We start from the raw sequence: 23262 nt of genomic DNA on the forward strand, positions 1-23262 counted from the left end.
AATCATACAACATTGAGTAATTGTGGTCAAGTAGTTTGCCTTATCACATATAATAATATCCTGACAAATAAAAACTAAACAATTAATTAAAAATATGTATTACATACTGATTTTTAAATTAACAATTTTGTTCAATTGTATTTGTATGAACATTTAATCTGTAATACATTTTCCTATGAATTTTAGTTTGAATAGAATGCAAGTTCACATAAAACTTACTTGGGTTTTATTATGAACCTCATTATTCGTGCTTTTCCAGGTATTGTACAGAACATTTGATTTTCCTTTTGTTGTAGCCACAGCTCTCTCTAATGCTCGATCAGGACACTTTTCAAACAAAAGAACTCGTTCTGCGACTGATCCTTTTGTTAAAAATGGCTTAATAGGTACATGAGAGTGATATCTATCCGTTGGAGAGAGAGAGCGTTCTCTTATATGCTGTTTCTGCGCCATAGTTAATTTTGGGTGAGGGATAGCTGGTGTTAAGCTTTCTGTGACTCGGTCACAATATGCTTTTCTAACTGCATATTTTTGTAAAGCTTCGTAAATATGTTCATCCACTCCATTTTCATTGTTCAAGTCAATTTGTTCCATGTACGGGTTCATTCCTGACCACATAGTTTGCGAGTGAGAAGGCTGAACACCGTTCTCCCATCTGCATTTCGCTTCACTAACTAACTGGCCATTTCTTGGTCGACGTTTCAAGGTTTCCTCTTTCTTCTGCTCCTGACTCGCACTATGAAAACGGTTTTTAGCGTACACCAGAGGTGAAAAAACATAATCTCGATCGTGTCTTACTTCAGAGTCACCTTTACTGGAAAATGGTTCTGGTGGCGAGTTGGCAATCAAATCTATATCTACTGTAGGCAGACTTCCTGCACGAGACGGTGACAAATTTTGACTAGCACTTCGCTGATGAAGTGCTCCTACATCACTCAATTGAAATGAGCTCGGATAACTGCACGGACGACTCTCTTTTTGAGATTTGGCTCTTGTTTCTTGTCTCAGTTTTGGTACTGCATAGATATCGTTCTCTGATAACTTGAGAAAACTATCTTCTTTTGACGTCCAGTGACTAGGTCCAGAATCAGATGAACCGATTATTTTAAGTGCATCACCTTCCATACATTTAAAGTCATGATTCTGTGTCTGACTTTGGGATGAAGACACATCAAGGTACCTTTTGTCTAAAGTTAACCCACGGTCCTGTTCCAATGAAACTGTACTGACCTTTTGAAAGCCACCAGATGGTTGACAAACATTATTCAATTTTTTATCTCCAAAAGCGGTTTTATGTTGCTCTAACCTCTCTGAACTGGTAAGACGACTGTTCTCTTTTGCAGTAAATTTGTTAATTTGAGCCTTTACGCCTGTTTGCTGATATTCTGGAGAAGCTTTGGGCGACGTTGAAAGCTTTTCTTTATCCTCTACTTTTGCTGCTTGTGCGATTTTTTCTGTTATAGTATGTCTGGCAATGCTCCATTCTGGAGTTGACGGTTTTTTAATCACTTTTTCCAAGACCGTTTCAGAACTTCCTTTACACTGATAGACAGATGCCTGTGGACTTTTACCCAGAATACTATTCGTTCCGTTTCCAGGATGTGTCAGCTGAGAGGAAGACATGTGACTAGAGCGGCTTGTCTTGAGTGTATTATGTCTTCCATTTTTGTTATCTGCAGATGCTGAAACATCATGTTCGTCTTTACTTTTTCTATCTCCTCTTCCTGGATAAGTAGCAAACCCAAGGGGCTGAAGTTTTGGAGGGGTGTTTTTCAGAGTAGAAGTCTTAGTTACGTTAGAAGGATTTCCAGGAATTTCTGTCTTTTTTCGTGCGGCAAGTTTTACTTTGTCTTGAGCTACAAAACTGCTGACTAGTGCCTCGAGTTTTCCACCCAAATCACTAGCAAGTAGTTCTACTGGATCTATAGATTCTAAATCCAGCCTGCTAGCAGGTAGAGGCGATCGTTTAAAATACTGTGTCGGAGTGGACGTCAAAGAACTCGACTGACTATCCTTTGAAGTTGCAGGTGACGACGGTGATAACGATCCGACGGGGGGAGTAGAAAACGATGGTAGCTTCAGTAAAGGCGAACAGATTCCGTAATGAACGGCCTTACATTCCGTCCCTGGGAGTTTATGGGGGTCAGGGCAACAAGGGTCATGTTCCACAGCATGAACAGACCGGCTGCGAGTTAGATCTACTAAAGCACTGTAAAACACAGTCACCTTTGTTACCGCAAGCTGGCAGCAAACATAGTTATCCTGCATAATAGAGTGATAAATCGAACCAATTTAGTTTCGAAACATGAGCCACAAAGATTGATATACAGATGTTTATATAGTTAAATACTATCCTTTCTCACGTTATCAAAAAACGAAAGTCGATTCCTTCAATTAAACCAGAATCAACTGTAATGGCACTCATTCAATGTACTTTTTTCGCACATACACACACATAAAAAGCAATTCACTAATAAATATGATGCTCGTTGTTTAACGCATTCGGTTGTATGTGTTATTCACAGTCTTTTACTGCAGCGTATTGTCTTCCATAAATACCAGAAAACCTTACATTTAGCTTCGAGGGCTTCTTAGTCTAATTGGATTAAACCAAAACCTCTTCAAAACCGAATACATATGATTTGAGCACTTTTATTAGCAAATACTAACGGCAGTTGGAAGCGATTGAACAAGACGAGAAAGCAAAGTTATTGGTCAAAGAGTCATAACAGCTTTCTTCAATAAATCCAAAGTAATTAAAATCCAGGTAAGTGTAAGACAATTGTCAATCATCTGTTTTGTATCAGTAACGTCGATTAAAAAACAAACACACGAACACATCTGACAGGCGCTCAGTTTAACCCTAAAACTGCAGGTACATCAACACAAGAAATTAGTCAAAAACAGTCTAATACCACATCTATGGCGCTCGCGGGAAGAAAACGGTCCAGAGCAAGATTTTCTAACGGCAAGAAGCTCACCAGTACGGGACTTTCAGTTGCTAAATGTAGCTGTAAGCCATATATGGGAATGGCTGCTGAGTGCGTCAGATGTTGACGGGCAGGCGTACAGTAAGCACGATGCAACAGTCCTCTGGTGTGGTTTAGTTTTACATAAGTTTGGCCCAGTAGTTCTCTATTTTACTCTCTTCTCGACAAGAAGCAATAAATATACATTTGAACCTATACATGTCCTGTCTGATGGATTTTCACTACCACGACCTCTAGCATTTATATCGCTTGAATCATTAGATATACTCCAGTTTCTTAGCAAACGTTTAGGTTAGTACAATCAAATAATCTTATTACACCAGTTATCAATACACCAGACACTCCCAGCCCACGCTAGCTTCTAACCAAACTTTCCCCTCTCTAGCTTAGACACAACTGCCATCGTGGCAAAAGGGACAGGGACAAGAGAGGCGCTGCCGTGAGCTAGCTGGGAGAGCCCCGCCAAAGGCGTGGGTGGGGCGATCTGGAAGTTCAGGACATATGCGCATCTGTTGTATAGTTAAGTCCTTGGCTCGGTAATTAATCTCAATTGCTCGTCTTCAGTTGTACATATGTTCAGGAAAGATTGCAAACAAAATTATATGAATGTTGTTTGTCGCCTAACTTTAATTCATATTGCACATTAGATGGAAAATACATGTATGTAATACGTCATCAAACATTTCGATCAAGCTGTTCTTAATACAGAATTAACTTTTAGTATTTTCTTTAACTCTGCTCAACTCCATACTTACTACTTAAATGTTATTTTTACTTGCATCATACGAACGTAGTACTATAATGACTCCATAACTATAATTTTTAAAACATTCAAATAACGGTTTTCGGAAAATAGCTACAAAAATTAATGTACACATTTTCTATACACACCTACGATCGTATATAGACACCTGGAAGGTGTACAAAGTCGCTTGCTTCTCAATGTGCTTATGTGTGTCCTTATATATTTCACTGATTTATAGAGAAACATCAACTCTGATGTTACTCAAAAATTATTATGATTGCAATATTCTATACTACATGACTGCGATTAAATATTTTTACCTATTATTCTGAACTGTTTATTCTTGTTCTTGTTGTATATGATTTAAAATAGTTATCAAGCCTGATAATGCCACTAAGGGTAAAAACAAATCTAAGTCCAACAAAATCAACATCAATATATTTTTATTTATTGTATGCAAGAAATTTGACGTATATTTATTTTTTACTATAGTGTCATATGTTAACAACTATTGTTATTTTGTAAACTTTTACGTATTTAGCAAACATACTGATGTATATGTAAACGCGTTTTAAATAACACAGAACTGCGAATTTCATTGCTTGTTTGTTTCTGTGCTTCGCGCAAAGCTACACGAGGGCTATTTGCACTATCCGTCCCTAATTTAGCAGTGTAAGACTAGAGGGAAGGCAGCTAGTCATCAGCACCCACCGCCAACTCTTATACTACTCTTTTACCACTGAAAGGGCGAGCATGTTTGGTGTGACGGGGATTCGAACCCGCGATCCTCAGATTACGAGTATACCGCCCTAACCACCTAGTCGTGCCTGGCCCTGCGAATTTGAACTTCATAAAAGTTGTTCTGGTTTTAATAACGGATTTTCCAAAATTGAGCTACGCAGATTTCGAAAATTATTTTTTTTCCTATCAAGTAAGAATAATTTAGAAACCAGGAAGGAAAATACAAACACTTCACATTATTTCCTTTACAACAATGAACATTTTTACTGTTGTGTTTGTTAATAAAAACAACCCAAAAAACTGAAGAACACTGATGTCAAACGAATATGTATCCTCATTCATGCTGATTTGTTTGTGAAATCTACGTCTGTTAGACTCAAAACTACATGTTGTGGTACTTCTTTTACGTATTGCTTTATGACGTTTTGTAAAAAGTCTGCACGTGATAGAGAAAAACGGATATCAATTTCGGATTCAGTATAAAGGAATTATTGTGAAACATGTAAAATATCAAAACTAAAACCCACGCAGGCCTGTGTAATTGGCTACGGAAAACATTAATATTCCAAATAGAAACATTCTGAACTTTAAAATTTATTATCACCTAAATTGCCAATATGATTGTGAATTGGCTATGCTATTTAGTTATGAACAATTAAAACAAACGAATAATGCAGCATACAAAAACTAAAAACGATTTAGCTTGTAGTTAACAACGAATGACGTCAAATTCAAATCTTGGATCCCTACGGTATATTGTATGCAAATTTATATCCAATATACGCCTGTATATGGATGATAAAATTTGTAAGTGTATTCGCGCATTTTTGTATAAACTCGAAAAAAACACCGACTTGAAACCATATAAAAAGTTCTGATCCTTTATACATAACACCTAATTATCTCACATAAATAGTGAGAAAGGGCCGTATTTGTTTACGATTGTTCGGAATACGAATCAAACATGCCACCGGGACCATAACGGTTGAACGACCTAAGTAAATAGCTTTCCAGTCTTTTGGTATTTGTATTAAACATAAAAGGTTTACTTAAGCAAACATAGAGTAATTTATATGTTGCTTTAAAACATCAATAACAGTGTTTGCATATTTATATTTTTCTTGGACATATATTGACAGCTCAAAGTATAGGTATGTTCAATCAAAATTATACAATATTTATATTTTTCTTACCCTTTCTTTGTCAGCATTTTAAGTTAGGCATGATCGAATCACACTAAGCAAAACAGAAAATATTTAATTCTATTTCAACACGCATCTAAGTTCTGAGATTTTAACACTCAATTATGTTTCTTTTTGTCAATGTTCAAAGAAATTCTAAAAATAAATGAATAAATAAACCCTTTTATTTGAGGTTCAAAAAGTAATTCATTCATGTTTCTCACACAAAGAACGAGGAACATTCACTTAACTAAATAACTTTACAGTTAAACCTCTAGAAAGTGACTCTAAATTTATGTCTTAACTCTTCATAACAAAGTCATACCATATATACCTATGTTTCAATAAACGGTACCTGATATTTCCTTAAAAGGGAATTGAATGTCGTCTGGGAAGGTCATCTGTTTTAAACAATACTGTTTTATACAGTAATATGCTGTCTGTCAGTAGACACTAAAATGACGTCACAAAAAGTGACGCTTAACGTGACTTCAGTAAAACATGCACATTCATCACGAGAATATTTATTTACTCTATAGTTTACAACATAGCATGACAAGAGATTCAAGAGCAAGAAATAAAAGTGTTTATTACTCTTTAACTTTGGTTTTATTCACTCTTGAAACAGAACACTTTCGGGAACACTACGGATCCACGAGCCACTGAACACTTAATTATTCACACAAAGACGCAAAACTGTTCAATTTCAGAGAAAGCATAATCATAACATTAACTTTTGGAAGATTAAAGAGTGTTTAAATAATCAACATGAAAACAGCACAGTGACATATCAGTTTGCTTTATGTTTTAGTTACACATTATTCATGAAGAGATGTAAATACGAAGATATGAATCTTTTTTACAGCATCGTTTCAATATTAATAGGAAATCTTATATTCAAGGTCTTTCAATGAGCTAACACTATGGCCATATTATATTTCTGCTGTTGTAGGATGGTATTTACTCAGCTCTCATGTTATCACTATGTTTGCAACACACAATTAATTAAATTGAACGATTTTACAACAAAACACAACTACTTACTAAATAAAGTTCTACGTCAAGACGTTTTGTTTGTTTGGGATATTCGCACAAAGTTACACAAAGGTTATATGGACTAATTTTGCCTAATTTTGAACTGATTTAATAAAGGAAAGCTACTTTTAGCTACTCTAATCGAATAGTAAAATTTGACCATCTCCCTTATATCAAGCGTATGGTTTCAGTGTGCCTGGAAAGTTAACGTTTTTATTTTTTAACAAATTTATCAAAATTCACTTCCATTGTTTTCTTTACATCTTCACAACTGAAGATCTAGTAGCAGAGCTTTCATTTTCAACCACTAGACGGTTTTGCAGGCGAACAAAAAACACTAACATTAAAACCTACAATCTCACTATCTAAAATTCGAATGCGAAGTTGTTCCTATTTCCAGTTCCTTGCGCGTCATTCTCTATTACGAGAAAGAATTACACCTCTTAAAATACTAAAATATCTTGTCATTAAGCCCAGAAAAAACAACAAAAAACAATTCTTATCCCAGTTGTAAACGCACTATTACTACATCTTCAACAGTAAAAATGCAAAAGAAAATAACTTACTTCATGTTCATCTCATATTCACAGATCGAAACACTAACTCAAAATATTAAAATGTATCATGATAATTTTTTAAAAAAGAAGTAGAAGTTATTCTGAGATACTAGAATCAATTTCCTTGAATAATTTATTAACGAGTTTTGGTCGTGGTTAATTTGAGTTAAATGCAAAAATATATCTTAAAACGGAGTTGATATATACCATTAAAACTTGTGCCTTTTATGTGATTTCTTTACATAGCGACCAGAGAGGCAAACATTTCATCAAAGAGGATAGATAAATGCAAAGACAGATACATATAGGTATATACGTATCCCTAACAGTTTCGATAAACGATTCACTGTTTGTTGGATTTTTCGCAACGTTACACGAGGAACATCTATCTGAGCTAGAAGTCCTTAATTTTGAAGTGGTTGAAGAGGAGGAAGGAATTAGATAACACCATCCACCGTCACAACTTGGAATACTTTTGTCACATTGAACAATGAGATTTATCTATCGCTATTATAACGCAACCATCACTTCATTCGTCGGAAAGGTTTTTTTGGCGGTCACGAACCACAGTCTCCATAGTCTGGCACCAATGGACCGAGCTAACAACCTAAAATAACTCACTACAAAAGTCAATGTTTTATATGTAAAAAAACATATTTAATTTATTGCTTTTACTGCACATAATAAATATATTTCCATGATATAGTGCGTTCACGCATAAAACGGATTCTCGCCGTCATGAATTTCAGGGTTCTTGAACCTCTCCAAAAACCTGAAAAACTTCAATGGGCGAGTAAACTGAATGTTTAAATATTTCATCATCTTTAACGGATATATTTAAAGACTACGGTGAGTAAAGCTGAGTGATTAGTTTTATTTTCTAATCGATTAACCAACGGGCTCATTAAACGATTACCTTGATCTATCGATTAGTACACCACGTCTCATATAACACGTACAAGCAAAAAATATGATGGGATATTCAATGGCCGCGGCACTTGAAATACGTTTAGGCAGGATTAGAGCCCAAAACTATAATTAAACCTAAATTCGATGATGAAATGACGAAGCTATGAGCCGTTTTGAACCATTGTATTATTCTAAAGTGGAATTAATTTTCTTACTTCATTTTGCGTTGTTTTGTTTTTAAGTAATTTTCCTAATCATCCTTAATTTCATACAATTGACCTCTTTTGAAGGCGACCACTTGCTTATTTGCAAAAAAACTTTATTTCGAAGCAGACAAACAAAAAATCCCACAAGTTTTATGGGCATTTCTCATTTGATAAACGAATCACTAATACCAAATAAATACGACTACGCAAGCGCCATTGTTTGTTTTAAAATATGCAGTAATTCTACAGTAAATCAAATAAACTAGTACTTAAATTGTGAAAACGTTTCACTCTCACGACAAAGAGAATAATGTTTTTATTTTAAACGTGCCACAATTACAATAAAAAAAGATTAAGAAACCAGTTGAACAATATATTTTTATGTACATTGTATAAATAGGTCAGACATAAATAGATTTTCAATAAAGATTTGAGTCATCACAATCACCTAAACAGTAAACTTGTTTGATTTGATGATTATATTATTTGGTGAGCAAAATAAACAAAAATATCGTGTTTACAAACAATGCAAATAATTAAAACCATAATATATGTATTACAAAGTCAAAACACCATAATTTTAAATATAGAATTAGATTTCAATAAGTTTATTAAAGCAGTAATCGATCTTCAGCAACGTTCCTTCTTTGTTTCATATTCTATATATGGTTCTGTATATAGGTAAACTACTTAAATCTGATGATGACAAACCTTTCTTTAAACATTGTACGTTTGTTACTGTATTAAACTAGTACAAAAGTTTTCTTTGTTACCCATTCAACCTGTCTCTAAACTGTATAAGCTCATTTTATCTCAAGTTATTTGAAGTTTTCTCACTGAAGAAAATTTTTGTAGTTTCCAAGCACATATAATTCAAGTACTACTTTTACAATACACAATGAAAAGAATATTTATAAAAATTATAAAAAACTTAAAACCTATATACTTAATCTATTAGCACTTTGGCTTCCAAGACTATTTTGCCGATACTTTCCAGGGTCCCATGGGTCATCTTACAAGTATTTTTTTAGGAAGAGTGTATATGTAGCCGTTGTGTCCCAGCCAATAAGTTGCTTTTTATAGGTTTTAAAAGATGTTTTCTTAGTAAATTTAAACTTCCTTTATAGGTGTTTTAAAACTTTTATTTTCTTAGTAAACGATTAAAAAATGATTAAACCACTTGATATGGCAAGTGGATCACAGGAAGATTTCAACCCACACAAAAATTAAAAGAAACACTAAAAAAGCAATAAATAATCTGTTTCCAATGGGTGATCGATTATTCTTCGAGATGGAAAGAAAAATTCCAGAAAAAATCAAGTAGGTTGTTTTGTTAGAGCAAAGCCACATTGGGTCATCTGCTGTGTTATTCGTGAGAAATCGAACCCCGGATTTTATCGTTGTAAGTCCATGCACTTTACCGCTGTCGCACTGGGGTACGCTTGTTTTGTTTACAGACAAAACTCTTTGCAGCTGTGCAGAAGTAAAAATATTAAGTTTTTTCCTCATTAAGTATACTAAATACATATCAGTGTAACGTCGATTCTGGATAGTTTTGAATTAAAATTCCTTATATACTTAGAATTAACATATATAATTGCCCTAAAATTTGCGGCAAAAGTATAATAAAAGCTAAAAGAAATCCGTTTTCAAGGACAATAAATTATGAATAACTTATTTTGTTCACCCTAAACTGTGGTACACAAAAATGTATATTTGCAAATAACTGGAAAATAAAACAATTCACAGTGTTCCGAGGATTCCTCGCTATAAATTTTCGTGAGACTGAATTTCTATTGATGAAAATAAACATATTACTTCGTGATATCTTCAAACAAATTTAACACCTTAAGACACTAATAATAAAATATTCAAGAACAATTAGTTTCGGTTATAGGATTACTTTGTGAAAATTAGTAGATTACTTAGTTCATTGTTGTAAATAAAATTATTTTTCCAAAAACATGAGACAAAAATCAATCCACGATAACTGAGAAACAATACTAATGTTGAATAAAATAAAATAAAAGAACTCTCAAAGTCGCTCGCTACATGGAGTACTTATTTTTAACATTTTACAGACAACATTCATGCATGTTTCAAATATTATCAAAACGTTGTTAGAGATCTATATTTTGAGAAATTGTTGCTCAAAACAGGGACAATCCAGGATGTTGTAAATGGTTCCAACAAGATTCTCTTCTAGCACTACTGATAAATTTATATTACTTTCATTGCTTTGATTACTTATAACAGCACATTGTTTATAACTTTAATAATAAAATCAATTAGAAAGTCTACAAAATAATTATGAGTAGCTCAGTTTATAGTTGAACGATTTCAAAGTGTACATCTTTATTTATAATAGAGATGATACCCAAATGAAACAGATAAACATTTCAAAATTTTAACACTTATAAATAGAATGTCTGTTTTTAATTATTTTTAAGTAATTACTCATATGTCATAGCAATTGCATTTTCGCTTATTTTTGGACATCAACAATAGTAGTAATGGGAGTCAAATCTGAAACAAATCACAAAGCACCCGCAAACCTACCCATTATATAGCTTTTTGCTTTATCACAAACATAATGGCAACATTTCAAATAATGAAATGTCGACTAATTAATTGTTGAAATGATCGAAAACTTGTAATCGGAACAACTAATTTCGATAAGTTGAATATTTTCTTCACAATCGTTTAAACGTAATCTCGATAGACTTTTGGAATAATCGAAAAAGGTAATAATGAGAAACAGTAATATTGATTAACTGATAATTTTAGTGACACTAACTGACTAATCGTAATTTAAATTAATCGATTAAATTACGGGATAATAACCGATGTAATAGTCTCTCTTTGGTAATCGGTTATATCAGTTAAATCGCCCAATTCTGTTAGGGAGTCTTTCACATTCCCACGCTACATCGCAAGTTTCTCAGGTAAATTTTTCTAACATTCCATGCAAACCTGGGAAACAGACTACTTCATTCAAGAATAAGCTAATTCCGTGTTGTGTGTGTGTGTTTTCTTATAGCAAAGCCTCATCGGGCTATCTGCTGAGTCCACCGAGGGGAATCGAAACGCTGATTTTCTATTTATTTATGTGTGCGTTAACCTTCCGCAGACATTATATCAAATTTTAACCACGTTTTACTGGATTATACTGTTAACCTCGTTTATTTAGATAACTCAACTACGGATGATTCAATAATCTTAAATATGTTTTTGTTCGATATAATAATGCCCTGTAATGCTTCGTCATCAGCTCTTGTGAGAGATGTAATTTTAAAGGCTTGGTCCATCCTTTGTTTCGCTTCACTCCTTAAGATTAAACAAGTTTCGCGAACTACCACACCTTGATTATATTAAGGCTTGACATGAAACACAAAAATCATTAAGAAAATGGTGTCCTACTGCATGTTATTGCCTTTGTAAAGAAGGAAATACATTTTAAAATAATGTGGTATGATGTAAATTACGAAACATTTGTACAGACAAGCATGACATAACCTTACTTGCTTTAAGTATAAAACCTTTTGTCCATGACGCCCTCGTATAACCCTTATTAATCTGACTGTACTTAACGAAGTTGCCGAGTTTTTAATAACTGACACAAAATTGTTGAAGCCGCCAATGTAACAAGAGATGTAATAGTTCACTTATCTACGAAGTTCACAAAAATATCTCGATGGCAAATAAATCATTGTTAATGCTAATATATATTTCAACAGTTAATAATTTACCTGATAACTGTTTAGAATAATTGTACAGTAGACTAACAGAATGACTCAATAATCATCCATTTCTAGGAAGTTTACTTGTTGAAATATTCGTAAACCTTATTACACGTCAATGTTATAAATGGATACGACATTCAACTATACCAATGGTCGTATCAAAGTATAAAATATGCCGTTACTACTTCAATCATGCTGTCTCTTCTATCTCAAATAAGCCACCACAAAATATTTAAACTTAAAGAAATTAACAATGTCTCTAAATGAATACAACTTTGCTTTGAAAATATAATTTTCTATCTTCACAAGCTTACCTTTTCGATAGTAATCCACACATTTTAGAGTAAACTAAATAAAAACTTAGTTGATTTACATTTGTACAGAAGATAAATTGACTAAAAATTTATTTGTTGTTGAAATAATAGTAAAAGTCTCAAAACTTATAAAATAGGTCATAACATGGTTTTTAAATTAGTATCAATACATACATCAAACAAAATATATTATTTTAATCTCAAATAACAGCTCTACTTGTAAGTGAAACACAAATGACTACAAGTTTGTTTGGATTTGTTTTGAATTTTTCATTAAGATACACGAGGGCTATATGCGGTAATAATCTCCAATTCAGCAGTGACAGACTAGAAAGAAGGCAGCTTGACAACGCCACTCACCGTTAACTCTTGGGTTACTCTTTTACTAACGAATAACGGGACTGATCACAACGGCTCACGGCTGAAAGAGCTAGCATGTTCAATGTGACGGGAATTCGAACCCGAGATCCTCAGATTGCATGCCTAGCGTCCCACCTGCCCACCAGACCGAAAAATAAGTATAAAAATATTCTACAGTTTTATTCTTAAGGGTAGCCTGTAATTTAATGACTACTGTGGAAAATCCGCTGCACAAATGAATTGTACTTAAACAATCATAAAATCAAATTAGAGAAAAACAGACAAAAATGTTTGTTTTATTCTTACAGTTGTACTTGCATACATCACCATTTCTAATTACAAGGCCAAATGTGTTTCAGAAAATGTGTGAAAATATACTACAACATTAAATAGTGTCAGACTTAGATAATTATAATGTCGACATTACTAAAGAGATAAAATCAAACTGTGTCAAAACGAGGGTTCATTTCTTCACAATTGGTGCTTGTATTCCTCAAAAATGTCCAAACACAAAACAACAAAGTTGTTTGTATACCACAGTATTACATATGTAGAGTAAGACTAACAAATCAAATGCGACTGACACCATATGATGTTAGCGTAGGCGAATGCGGTTGACATCTCAAGATGCAAACATTTTTCGCGCAACTCTTTGAACGGCTCATGAATATTTATGCACGGGGTTAGGCAGCCGTATACAAACCAAAAAGAAAGGGTTAAACACTTACTGCTTTTAAAACGCTTTTAGCATCAGTTTCATAACATATATATAAAGAACGTAGGACGTCAGTAAAGTATATGAATAACTTTTAAACTTCATGTATGAATTAAATTTTTACTTCTTAAAAAATAAAAAGCAACGTGAGTGCAAATTGTACAAAGTTATACCTGAAATACAAGTTATTTATGATGAGTCCTACATGTGAATAATTAAAAAAATAAATAAGAAAATAACTATATTTACCTAATATGCTATTAGTGTCAACAATTTATAAGCTTTGAGTTATAACAAAGTACTTTTCACTAACCTAAATATCAAGGTCTAGAAAGAGAATATATTTATCTAAAAACCACACCATGTAGGTAGTGCCATCTACTATCTTATAATACTGACATTTTCAATTTAAACAAGTAAAACCTACCTTTCTACCAATATATTTTTAAAAACAGAAACTATTTGTAATCATGACATATTTTGTAAGCTACAGAAATGCCTTTTCACCAAAGGCATTTCTCAATTTCTCAAATAGTTTCTCAATTCTTTTTTTCAACTAATACATGTTTCTAATTTAATTTTTTTTATAAGTTTATAAAATTCATTAATTTAGAAGCAGGATAACTGACTTGTTAACAGTAAAATACTACAACTTCAATTCTGAAATGACTGCAAAAAGCAACTAATCCATTTTAATATTCTAAAGACCACATCATTGATAACTTATGTGAAACATTTAAATTTTAAATTATCAAGTGTATTAGCATATTGATGACTCTAAAACATTTAGTAACAACAAAATATTTCTATTTAAATTTACGTATACACATACCTGAACCATCATTTAGAATGCCATAATAACAAAATTTTATTTAGAGGCATAGAAAACACTCTGGTTTTTATTTTTCATTTTGATAACAAAAGCCTTAAAGAATCTTCTAATTTGTTTGATAACAAAATGTATTAGAAAATACACACATCAGAATTAAAACATCAGTGAAATGCTACTTATTTTGTTCGTAAGCAGACATGATTAAAATTCCATTCACACTTTTCACTATTTTCCATCTATGGATAGTATAATTTTTTTTTAAATTCCTCTAGTGATTTGAAATACTTCTACAATAATCATGATTCTATTTATGTTACAACCGAACAACAATTTGCAAAAACAAAATATCTATAATGTAACTGATATATTTGTTCATGTGAAAAATTCATAGTTTTGATTTAATATCAAAACCTTTTTACTATTTTAAGAGAAATTACAGTGTTGTAAACAATCATAATTTTCCTTTTGCATCTGCTAATGCCAACACAGATTTAAACATATATACGTTAAGATTTGTAGTTCTATATGTGAAAATTTGTAAATAACCAGCTAAGTAAAAACAGGGTAATTTTGTGAAAGTTAACTGGCATGAAATCTAAGAAAATTTAATGTCAGTCGCCTAAGTCCAACATCATTTAAAGAAAACCTGTAATGAAGAACTACAGATACAACCTTGTAACAACAACAAAAAGACAGAAAATGTAGCAAACCTTATGAAAAAAACATACAAGTCTTTTAGCACAACTAGCAATTCATGCTTGTAATAAAGTGAACTACAGCCCGCGAGCCGGATACGGCCCTTGAGGTCATTTTGTCTGGCCCACCAGCAGCTAGCTGCTTGCAAATAAAAAGTGACATTTCATCAAATATCCGACTGTCATAACAAAATAAATCACACCAATGGCCTCTGAATTTACAAGACGAGTCGATAGGATGAGGGTTACCGCTTCAGCAAGCTCATTTCTCTTAGTAGTAGGGTTATGCACTTTTCGTAACTCGTTCTTAGGTAAGTGTCGTGGCAAACGTACGTTTTAATATATTTTGTTTGTCTGTTCCTGGACCAGTATAATACTTTTCTCACAGCGTTCTGTGTTTTTCATTTTCAGATCCTGTTTTCTTTTCACCCATCGTTATGGCTGCTTTTAAAAGAAGAAAAGTGGACTCTGAGTGTCATGCTTTCAATAAAGAATGGAGAGAAAAGTATTTCTTTGTGGAAACAAAAAAACCAAAAAGCTACTTGTGTGATATGCACCAAAAGTGTTGCACTTTTGAAAGAGTACAATCTTCGGCATCACTATGAAACAAAACATCTATCAACATATTTGAAATTTTCAGGAAAGTTCCGTTCTGAGAAATTTGAATCCATGAAACATGTTTTTGAATCTCAAAAGAATATCTTCACGAGAAAGTTTGCTGAAAATAAATCTGTCACTTGTACAAGTTACAAAATAGTGCATGGGATGGCAGAGCGAGGAAAACCTTTTACTGACAGTAACTTCATCAAAGAGTGTATGATGGAAGCAGCAAATGAACTGTGTCCTGAAAAAGCCAATTTCTTTGAAAGTATCAGCCCTTTTGCAACTTCAGTTGTACAAAGAGCAGAAGAACTTGGAGAGAACATCGCATTACAGTCAGATACGCCAAAAAGCTAGAAACTTCCTATGATATTCTCTGGCACTGGATAAGTCTACTGATCTCTCGGGTATGTCATAACTTCTTGTGTTCATTTGTGGAGTTAAATTTGGACTTTCAGATCACGGAAGAGTTGGCATCAGTTTGCAACATGCACGGAAGAACAACTAGAGAAGACATTTTCATGGAAGTGCATAAAACTTTGCAAGACTATAACCCTCAGGGGAATCAGCTTAGAGGTGTAACAATTGATGGAGGAAAAACATGGCTGGAGTAAAGAAGGGTCTGGTGGGGCTGATCAGGAAACAGTTGGAAGATCTTCAACTCCCAAGCACTCTGTTCATACACTGCATCATACATCAGCAAGCACTCTATGGAAAAGACTTAGATATTTCTTGCATACTGAAACCAGTCATTTCTGGCTCAGCTGTGGCAAAGTCTTGTCTTGTTTTTGTAAGCTGAGAAGAGAAATACATATATTTCTTATCAAGAAAGAGAGAGCCGATCCACTTCTGTCGGATCCAACCTGGTTGTCAAAGTTGTTATTTTTGGTTGACATCACATCCCACATGAATGAATTGAACTTGAAACTTCAGGGGAAAAATAACCTTGTCTGTGATCTCTATAGAATCATTGAAGGATTTCGAAGAAAGTTGTCATTGTTTGAAGCACATTTGGAAGGAGAAAACCTCTCTCATTTTCAGTGTTTTAATGAGTTTCATGCTGGAAACACAAAAGATGTCAACCTGGAGTTTCAGAAAAAGATTATTGGTGATTTAAATAAGCATTTTTAGAGAGATTTTAAGATCTCGGCAGAATTGAAAGTGACATTCTCCTTTTTTAGAATCTTTTTGATTGTATCATTGATGACGTGCCAGTGGAACTTCAGCTAGAGGCCATCGATTTACAAGGAAATGACTTGTTGAAAGCAAATTAAGAGAGGGGCAACTTACTGAATTTTACAGCTGCATACCTGAAGATGATTTTCCAAAGCTGAAGCAGTTTGCATCTGGTATGGCATCAGTGTTCGGAACAACTTATGTCTGTGAACAAGCATTTTCAAAAATGAAGTATGTGAAGTCGGTACATCGATCAAGGTTGACTGATGAACATTTGAAAGGAATTCTAATGATTGGATGCAGCAATTCAAAACCAAACATTGAAGATATTCTGAAAGTCAAATGCCAATCTCATAAATCTCACTAACTTTTTTGCGGCTTAGTGAAATTCAGATATGTACTCACTATGTGCAATGTGACAATTGTTTTTGCTAATGTCACCTTCTTTGATAACCCTTTGGTAAATAAAAATGTTGGTTGTATTTCTGTTTGTTTTTTATTATATGTGTGTATTGCATGCTACTCCCACATGGCTGAAGTGGCATCCTAAACTTAGTGTTAAGTCTTTTACAGAGAGCTTTTCTTCTAGCTTATGAGTATTAACATAATGATCATGTGGCCCGTGCTTCTCATTCCCCAAGTAATCTGGCCCCCTGTGAGAAAAGTTTGGTGACCCCTGCACTACACAAACAAACAATGAAAATCACTTCTTCCTCAATCCATTGTTTTTCTAATTATATAACTAATATCCAATTATGTAATTTGAAATGTAAGTGGCTGGTTGTTAAACTTTTTTTTATTATTATTAGTTCGATGGTGGTCTTTCAAAGTTTTATCTCATTTCTAAATATGGGGCAAATAACAAAGTTAACAATACTTCAAATTGTTTATGAACAATGGTTAGACCTCAAAGAAGACATACAGATGTTTTACTCATATGGAGAGCCATTAAATGAATGGGAGAAGATCAGTCATAGTAGCTGCTACAAACTACATGCAAATGTCTGAAAAATTGGGGAATTGCTTCCAAATCATTGTCATAAATGCTTGAATAAAGTAAACTATCATCCATGAAGCATGTATAAAATTGCTACATACTGGTTTTAGCTCACTGTAAACACAGTGTACTATCATGAAAATAAAAGAATGCACATCTGGAAGTGAAAGAAGACACCATAATCTAAATGAGACAAAACAGAAAACTGAAAATACTCTGGCTACTTGCCACTCATGACTATCAACAAGGTTCAAAAATGGCATGTGATAAAGTGAGTAAATACTATTTCACAATATAGCTACCCAGCAGCTTACAAATAAAAAAAAGCACCAAGTCAAACACCAAGAAAACCAAGAGATTAGAACATAGAGAATGTCACATGGCTATTCCTGTCTACCAGATCACAGAGTTTAGGAAATGTGTGCAACTGGTTCAAATTATACATGTTAAAAAAAGACCCCTATCCACTTGATTTCAGATGGCTGTGCCAAAAAATATTTCTAAATCTTTTGCCCTTAAGTCAACTGAAATTCACCGTATACTTTTCCCTTTCATAAATTTTATTCCCAACTGATTTGAATGAATTGTATATTAATTGTATTATTGCTACCCGTAAATTAATGAAAAAATACACAGCTGTTTTTAATTCATTGACCAATAAGTTGTATTTTATATAACTAATCAATTTTAATTTGTTTTATGTTCATTAACATACTCATTTTTGTGATTTTGCTTTAATACATTTATTTGCCTACTGGAACAATTACATAACTGATCAAAAACATAAATCTCATATGACTGATAATGATTTACACAGAATATCATTGCACAAGGTATTACATGTGTCACTTTTCTTCCATGAGTACTATCATCATTTGACTGATAAAGTAAAGAAACATTCCTATCAATTTCAAAAGGAAATAATACAACAACATTCCAATATAAGCAATAATACAACTTTACAAGAAATACAAAAACAAAATTCCAGGTTTCTTATTACTGTATGCATTTTTAAATGACTGCATTTAACCTAATGTAAATGTTTTTAAGAAATGACTGGCAAGTTCTTGACATCATTTTGAAGGAGGGCTCCCTCTCTTTACAATGTTTTTTAAATGTTGATTCCTCTAGCAATAATTATTTTACAAATCCAGTCACCTCAAACTAACGTTTTACTGGTTTTGGAAGGGTGGCTGTAACTAGTTGGATGATTGTTCACGTTAAATGTATTGATGAAGAAAGTAACCATGTTACACATGATAGAGTTCTCCACTGAAGAAGTATATAGCTTCAAAAATGTAATCAGTGTAGGGAAAGATTTCTATAAGGAGTTTGGCTTATAGAAAGGAAACCAAAGGAATTACATACATTTCACTGAATTGGTGGAACTTACCTAAATGAAAGCAAAGTGGTGAAAGTAGACATTTGTGTAGATGGTAGTAGATGTTCATGTACTTGTCTATCAAATAAAATAAACAATATCTGCCACTTATCTGACAGATATTATGAACAGTGGCAATAAATTCTCATTATGCAGTCATTTTTTGAATGGTAATATCTGCTTATTTCAAAGTGTAACCTAAGACATTTTGAACTTCAAAAACATGAAGTAATTATTTCAGATACTCGGAGGCATACCCTGTTTTTCTCAATATCATTACAGACCAAAGGATGGATGGATGGATCACTTTCTTTTAAAAGACCCCTCAATAACAAGTCTTGTGACAATAAATTTTCAAAAACATTTTATAAAGTTAATTAGCATGTTTTAACTTCATGACAAATGCATTTATCATGTGGTAGTAACTTTAAAACCAATCCAATATTTACAATGACACACATTTCTATAATGTTTAAATGGATCTCTGTAGTAAGCTTAGAAAAGGTTGGACATAGCAGAAGAATATAGTAAAAGGTCAAACTAATTCACTAGATATGACTGTGGAACCCCAAGGTCTAACAAGAATGAAATTCTGATTCAATTTAGAAGTAACAGTCTGAGCTTATAGAATGTTCAAATTAATCTGAATTCTCTGTTGCAGTCTTAAAGTAGAAGTTGAAAGTATGAGCAGATTCCTATGGACAAAAGTACTAACAATTCTGACATAAATATGGAATCATGACCCCTCTGAATACAAAACTAATTAACCTATTGTCTCTCAACCATAGATACTATAAAACCTGATCTAGAGCCTGAAAAACTTACACCTTGAACAATAACACAAATTTTAAACCTTCAACTTCCAAACAAGAGCCAAAGCTTCTTGACAAAAAAAGTAGTAGTAAAGAGGTATTCTCAACAGAGGAAGAAATGACAAAAAATAAAATCAGCCAAGACAACATTTTCTCAAAATATGAAGAACTACAAGTATAGGAAATCCAAAGGTTAGCAGGGAGTAAAGATTTTCCACCAATTGGGATAGAAGGAGAAAAGTCCCTCTTTTACAAAAAGAAGAAAATGAAAAACATAAAGGTGTGTCTTACTTACTGTCTATTTATTAAATTACAAAATGCTACATTTAAAAAGGAAATAAAACATATTATAAGGGGTGAACTTCTTATTTATGAAAAAACTTTAATATTTTCCTCTTAAGACTTCTGTTTTATCATTAATTAAATTAAAGATGGAATGTTTTCTGGTTGATTCTAGAATGTCTTTTGCTTTACTTCTCTGTCTGCTCTGATACATACATAAGATTGCCATATACATAAGATATATAGTACAACAAGCTAGTTTCTTACCTTCTTTACCTGTCTATTTCTATAGTTCCCTAAAGCCTTTGAAGTATGTCCTCGAGGAGAAGAAGGAGGTGTGTTTGAAGGTGGAGAGAGGACACAGCTACTGATCTGCTCTAAAATATAATATTACATTAAATTCTAAATTATAATTTACTCCTTGCATTATATATCTCCCAAGCAGTATAAATGTTACTATATATTTTCTACCCTATAACAGTCTTTAGTGTGCCAAGTTTCAAAATCAATGAAGCCAGATACATCAAGCACTATTGGAGGTTTTTCATGTTCGTTGAAAAACTTGACATCATTATCAGTAACAATTAATATAATCTTCTGTACAAGTCTTATTACTAATGAAAGCCTGTTAAATGACTTTGAAATCATAACTTTTAATTTGAGTAACTTGACATCTAATACATTATTACCATCTGATTGTTCAAACTATAATGTCATGTAGCAGAACAATATAAATAATGTTTTTGAAGGTAAACATAAGACAAACTGTAAAAGAAATGAATGCAAAATCATAACTATATAGCAACACTGTTGATACTCTAAATAAAAAAAATAAACAAATTCATTTGACCAAAACAGAAAAATAATTTACTAAACAAAAATTTATTTTTACTTTACTTACTCCCTGTACAATAAATATGGAGTAAAAAGCTAAAAGTAATAAATAAATTTAAATTCTAAGCAGTAGGAGAAAATTATATGCAATGAGAGTTGAGGAAACTCATAAAATACAATAATAAGACTTGGAAAAGAATGTAACAACAATAATAAATATGACAAGGTTGTAAGAGAAAACTTATTGATTTAACATTAACATTTTCTTATTTGAAAATGTATTTCTGTTAAATATTCACCTCCACAAACATAATAACTTATTTTCTTCTTATGTTTGTGAGACCTACAAGCCATCAGCCTTGTGAAAATTCACACCTAATTTCATATGAAACCATATGAATTTGGACCACTGCATGATGATGCAATAACGCAATAGGACTTTCCATCAAAAACAATGTGATACACCACTTTGCACAGTGACACCCACTACATTTAAAGTCATGAATCCTGAATTCTCTTTTTTCTGATGAAATAATAAAGAAATATGCACCAGGAAACTGAGAAGTAGGGGTGAAAATGTGTGAATAGGTATCTGTTGGAAATAAATTTTGAAGTAAGGAAAAATGTCAGCTTCAAAAATTAATATTCACAGAATAGCTACAATCCTAGGTTGAGGTGATGAAGGGACCAGTACAAGTTCCCATTCAAAATGCACACAAAGAACCCCCACAGGTTGTGACATTTAAAGATGGAGACTGCATCCAAGGTATACCATTTGCCAGACTGTGTCACAAGGACAGGCAGAATAAGTATATGAATGTCTCAGTACTCATGCATAAGCTGTCAAAGAGCCAATAGCTGCAGCAAGATTAAATCTTATTCAGACCAACTTTGTATTCTCACCTCCTCTACCATTTGAAACAGCAAGTCCAAACCAGCTGTAGGAGAAGGGTACTTTTAATAAGCATCAATACTCACTTCCTCTACCACCAATCACAAGTAAGTTGCTGGAGGAAACTTAGATAAACTCTACTTGACCATCACTCACTCACTACAAGCTCCTTACCTGCTGTCTGAGTAATATGTGTTAGTGATACATCAATAGTGTACATGGTATGGTCACATCAACTGTACTGTCATTCTCTATGGGTTATATGCCAGCTGCAATAGTTTTTTGTTGCAGTACGATGTAGAATGAACCAGAAATAGTATTTATGTCGACTCTACTGAATAGATTTTGGCAGCAAAAGGAGAATTAGAAAGATAAAATCACATATAATGGATTGATACAGTGATATGTAACATCAGTCCACTAAAAAATTATAAAGCATTACAGTTATAAATGATAAGGGGTAACACGTACAACACTCTGGTGTCACCCAGCCCCACTTCTAGCCCCAGTAATCAGATTCCATTAGATGAGGACTTTTCATGATCTTCCACCCTAGAGGCTGGTAAGTAGCAAGGGTCTCCTGTGCTTCACTCAATAAGAAGTAAGTTTGCTTAGGGTAGACCTGGAAAGATCTTTTACTGGAGGCAGTGCTATGGTTGACCCTGAAACCCTATTTTTGAAAGCTAGCAAATGCTAGCCAGATAAGTCTACTAATATATATCTTTGTCACTAGTTTTTTCCATGACAGTCCATAAAATGGGATTGGTCTGGATTGGACACAAAAATGCATCATAACTAAATATACTGAAATATCATGAAAAAAACCTCAAGTGATCTTACAGAACACTGTATCTCACGGTAGGCACACATAGAGCCAAAGCAAAAAGTATGAGTGTTTTCCATTATTCTAGAACAATGTGTATTTTGGGTAAGTACACCCTGTAAGGCAACACGTCACCTAGTTGGATCTCATTATAAATTAGGTATGGGTAAAAAAATGTAACTACATGCACTAGTTTAAAGTCAAGAGGTGTACTGAAGGATAGCTATGAATGGAAATCTAAGTCCTTCTGAAGAAAAGACAGCCAGATGGTGGAGATAGTGACTGATGAAGGTGTTTAGGATAATCCGCATGCTAGCCTGAAAAATCTCCTCTAGAGAATGGTGAAAATGAGTTGGAAAAGAATATACATAATGTTGAATATTGTGAGAGGAGACACGGAAGAGCTAATGACCAATCACCCACCCTCACAGAGTAAACCAAA

General features: G+C 33.2%; 2 protein-coding genes and 1 long non-coding RNA gene across 5 annotated transcripts in view; 1 reads left to right on the forward strand and 2 right to left on the reverse strand.

Annotated features, from left to right (window-relative positions):
* LOC143222197 (uncharacterized) overlaps nucleotides 1-3701 on the reverse strand; it is a 99723-nt gene extending 96022 nt beyond the window's left edge. Inside the window, exon 1 of one of the 3 annotated variants that reach the window (XM_076448304.1) lies at nucleotides 220-3669. In XM_076448304.1, coding sequence (XP_076304419.1) covers nucleotides 220-2268 — 2049 coding nt within the window. In that variant the 5' untranslated portion in view covers nucleotides 2269-3669. Of the gene's footprint in view, nucleotides 1-219 lie in introns of all 3 variants that reach the window. The other 2 variants (XM_076448305.1, XM_076448306.1) reach the window with 2 other exon arrangements.
* Nucleotides 3702-12772: 9071 nt separating this feature from the next.
* LOC143222198 (uncharacterized) overlaps nucleotides 12773-23262 on the reverse strand; it is a 39812-nt gene continuing 29322 nt past the window's right edge. Inside the window, exons 3-4 of the mRNA XM_076448308.1 lie at nucleotides 20539-20648; nucleotides 12773-12916 (exon numbers count right to left, since the gene is read on the reverse strand). Coding sequence (XP_076304423.1) covers nucleotides 12905-12916; nucleotides 20539-20648 — 122 coding nt within the window. The 3' untranslated portion in view covers nucleotides 12773-12904. The remainder of the gene's footprint in view (nucleotides 12917-20538; nucleotides 20649-23262) is intronic.
* Nucleotides 12823-20871, forward strand: LOC143222200 (uncharacterized). Its single transcript, XR_013012073.1, has 3 exons — nucleotides 12823-12939; nucleotides 19966-20269; nucleotides 20564-20871. It is a non-coding gene; the product is annotated as an uncharacterized LOC143222200 (long non-coding RNA).

This window comes from Tachypleus tridentatus, chromosome 8 (assembly GCF_004210375.1).
Source record: "Tachypleus tridentatus isolate NWPU-2018 chromosome 8, ASM421037v1, whole genome shotgun sequence".
NCBI lineage: Eukaryota > Metazoa > Arthropoda > Merostomata > Xiphosura > Limulidae > Tachypleus > Tachypleus tridentatus.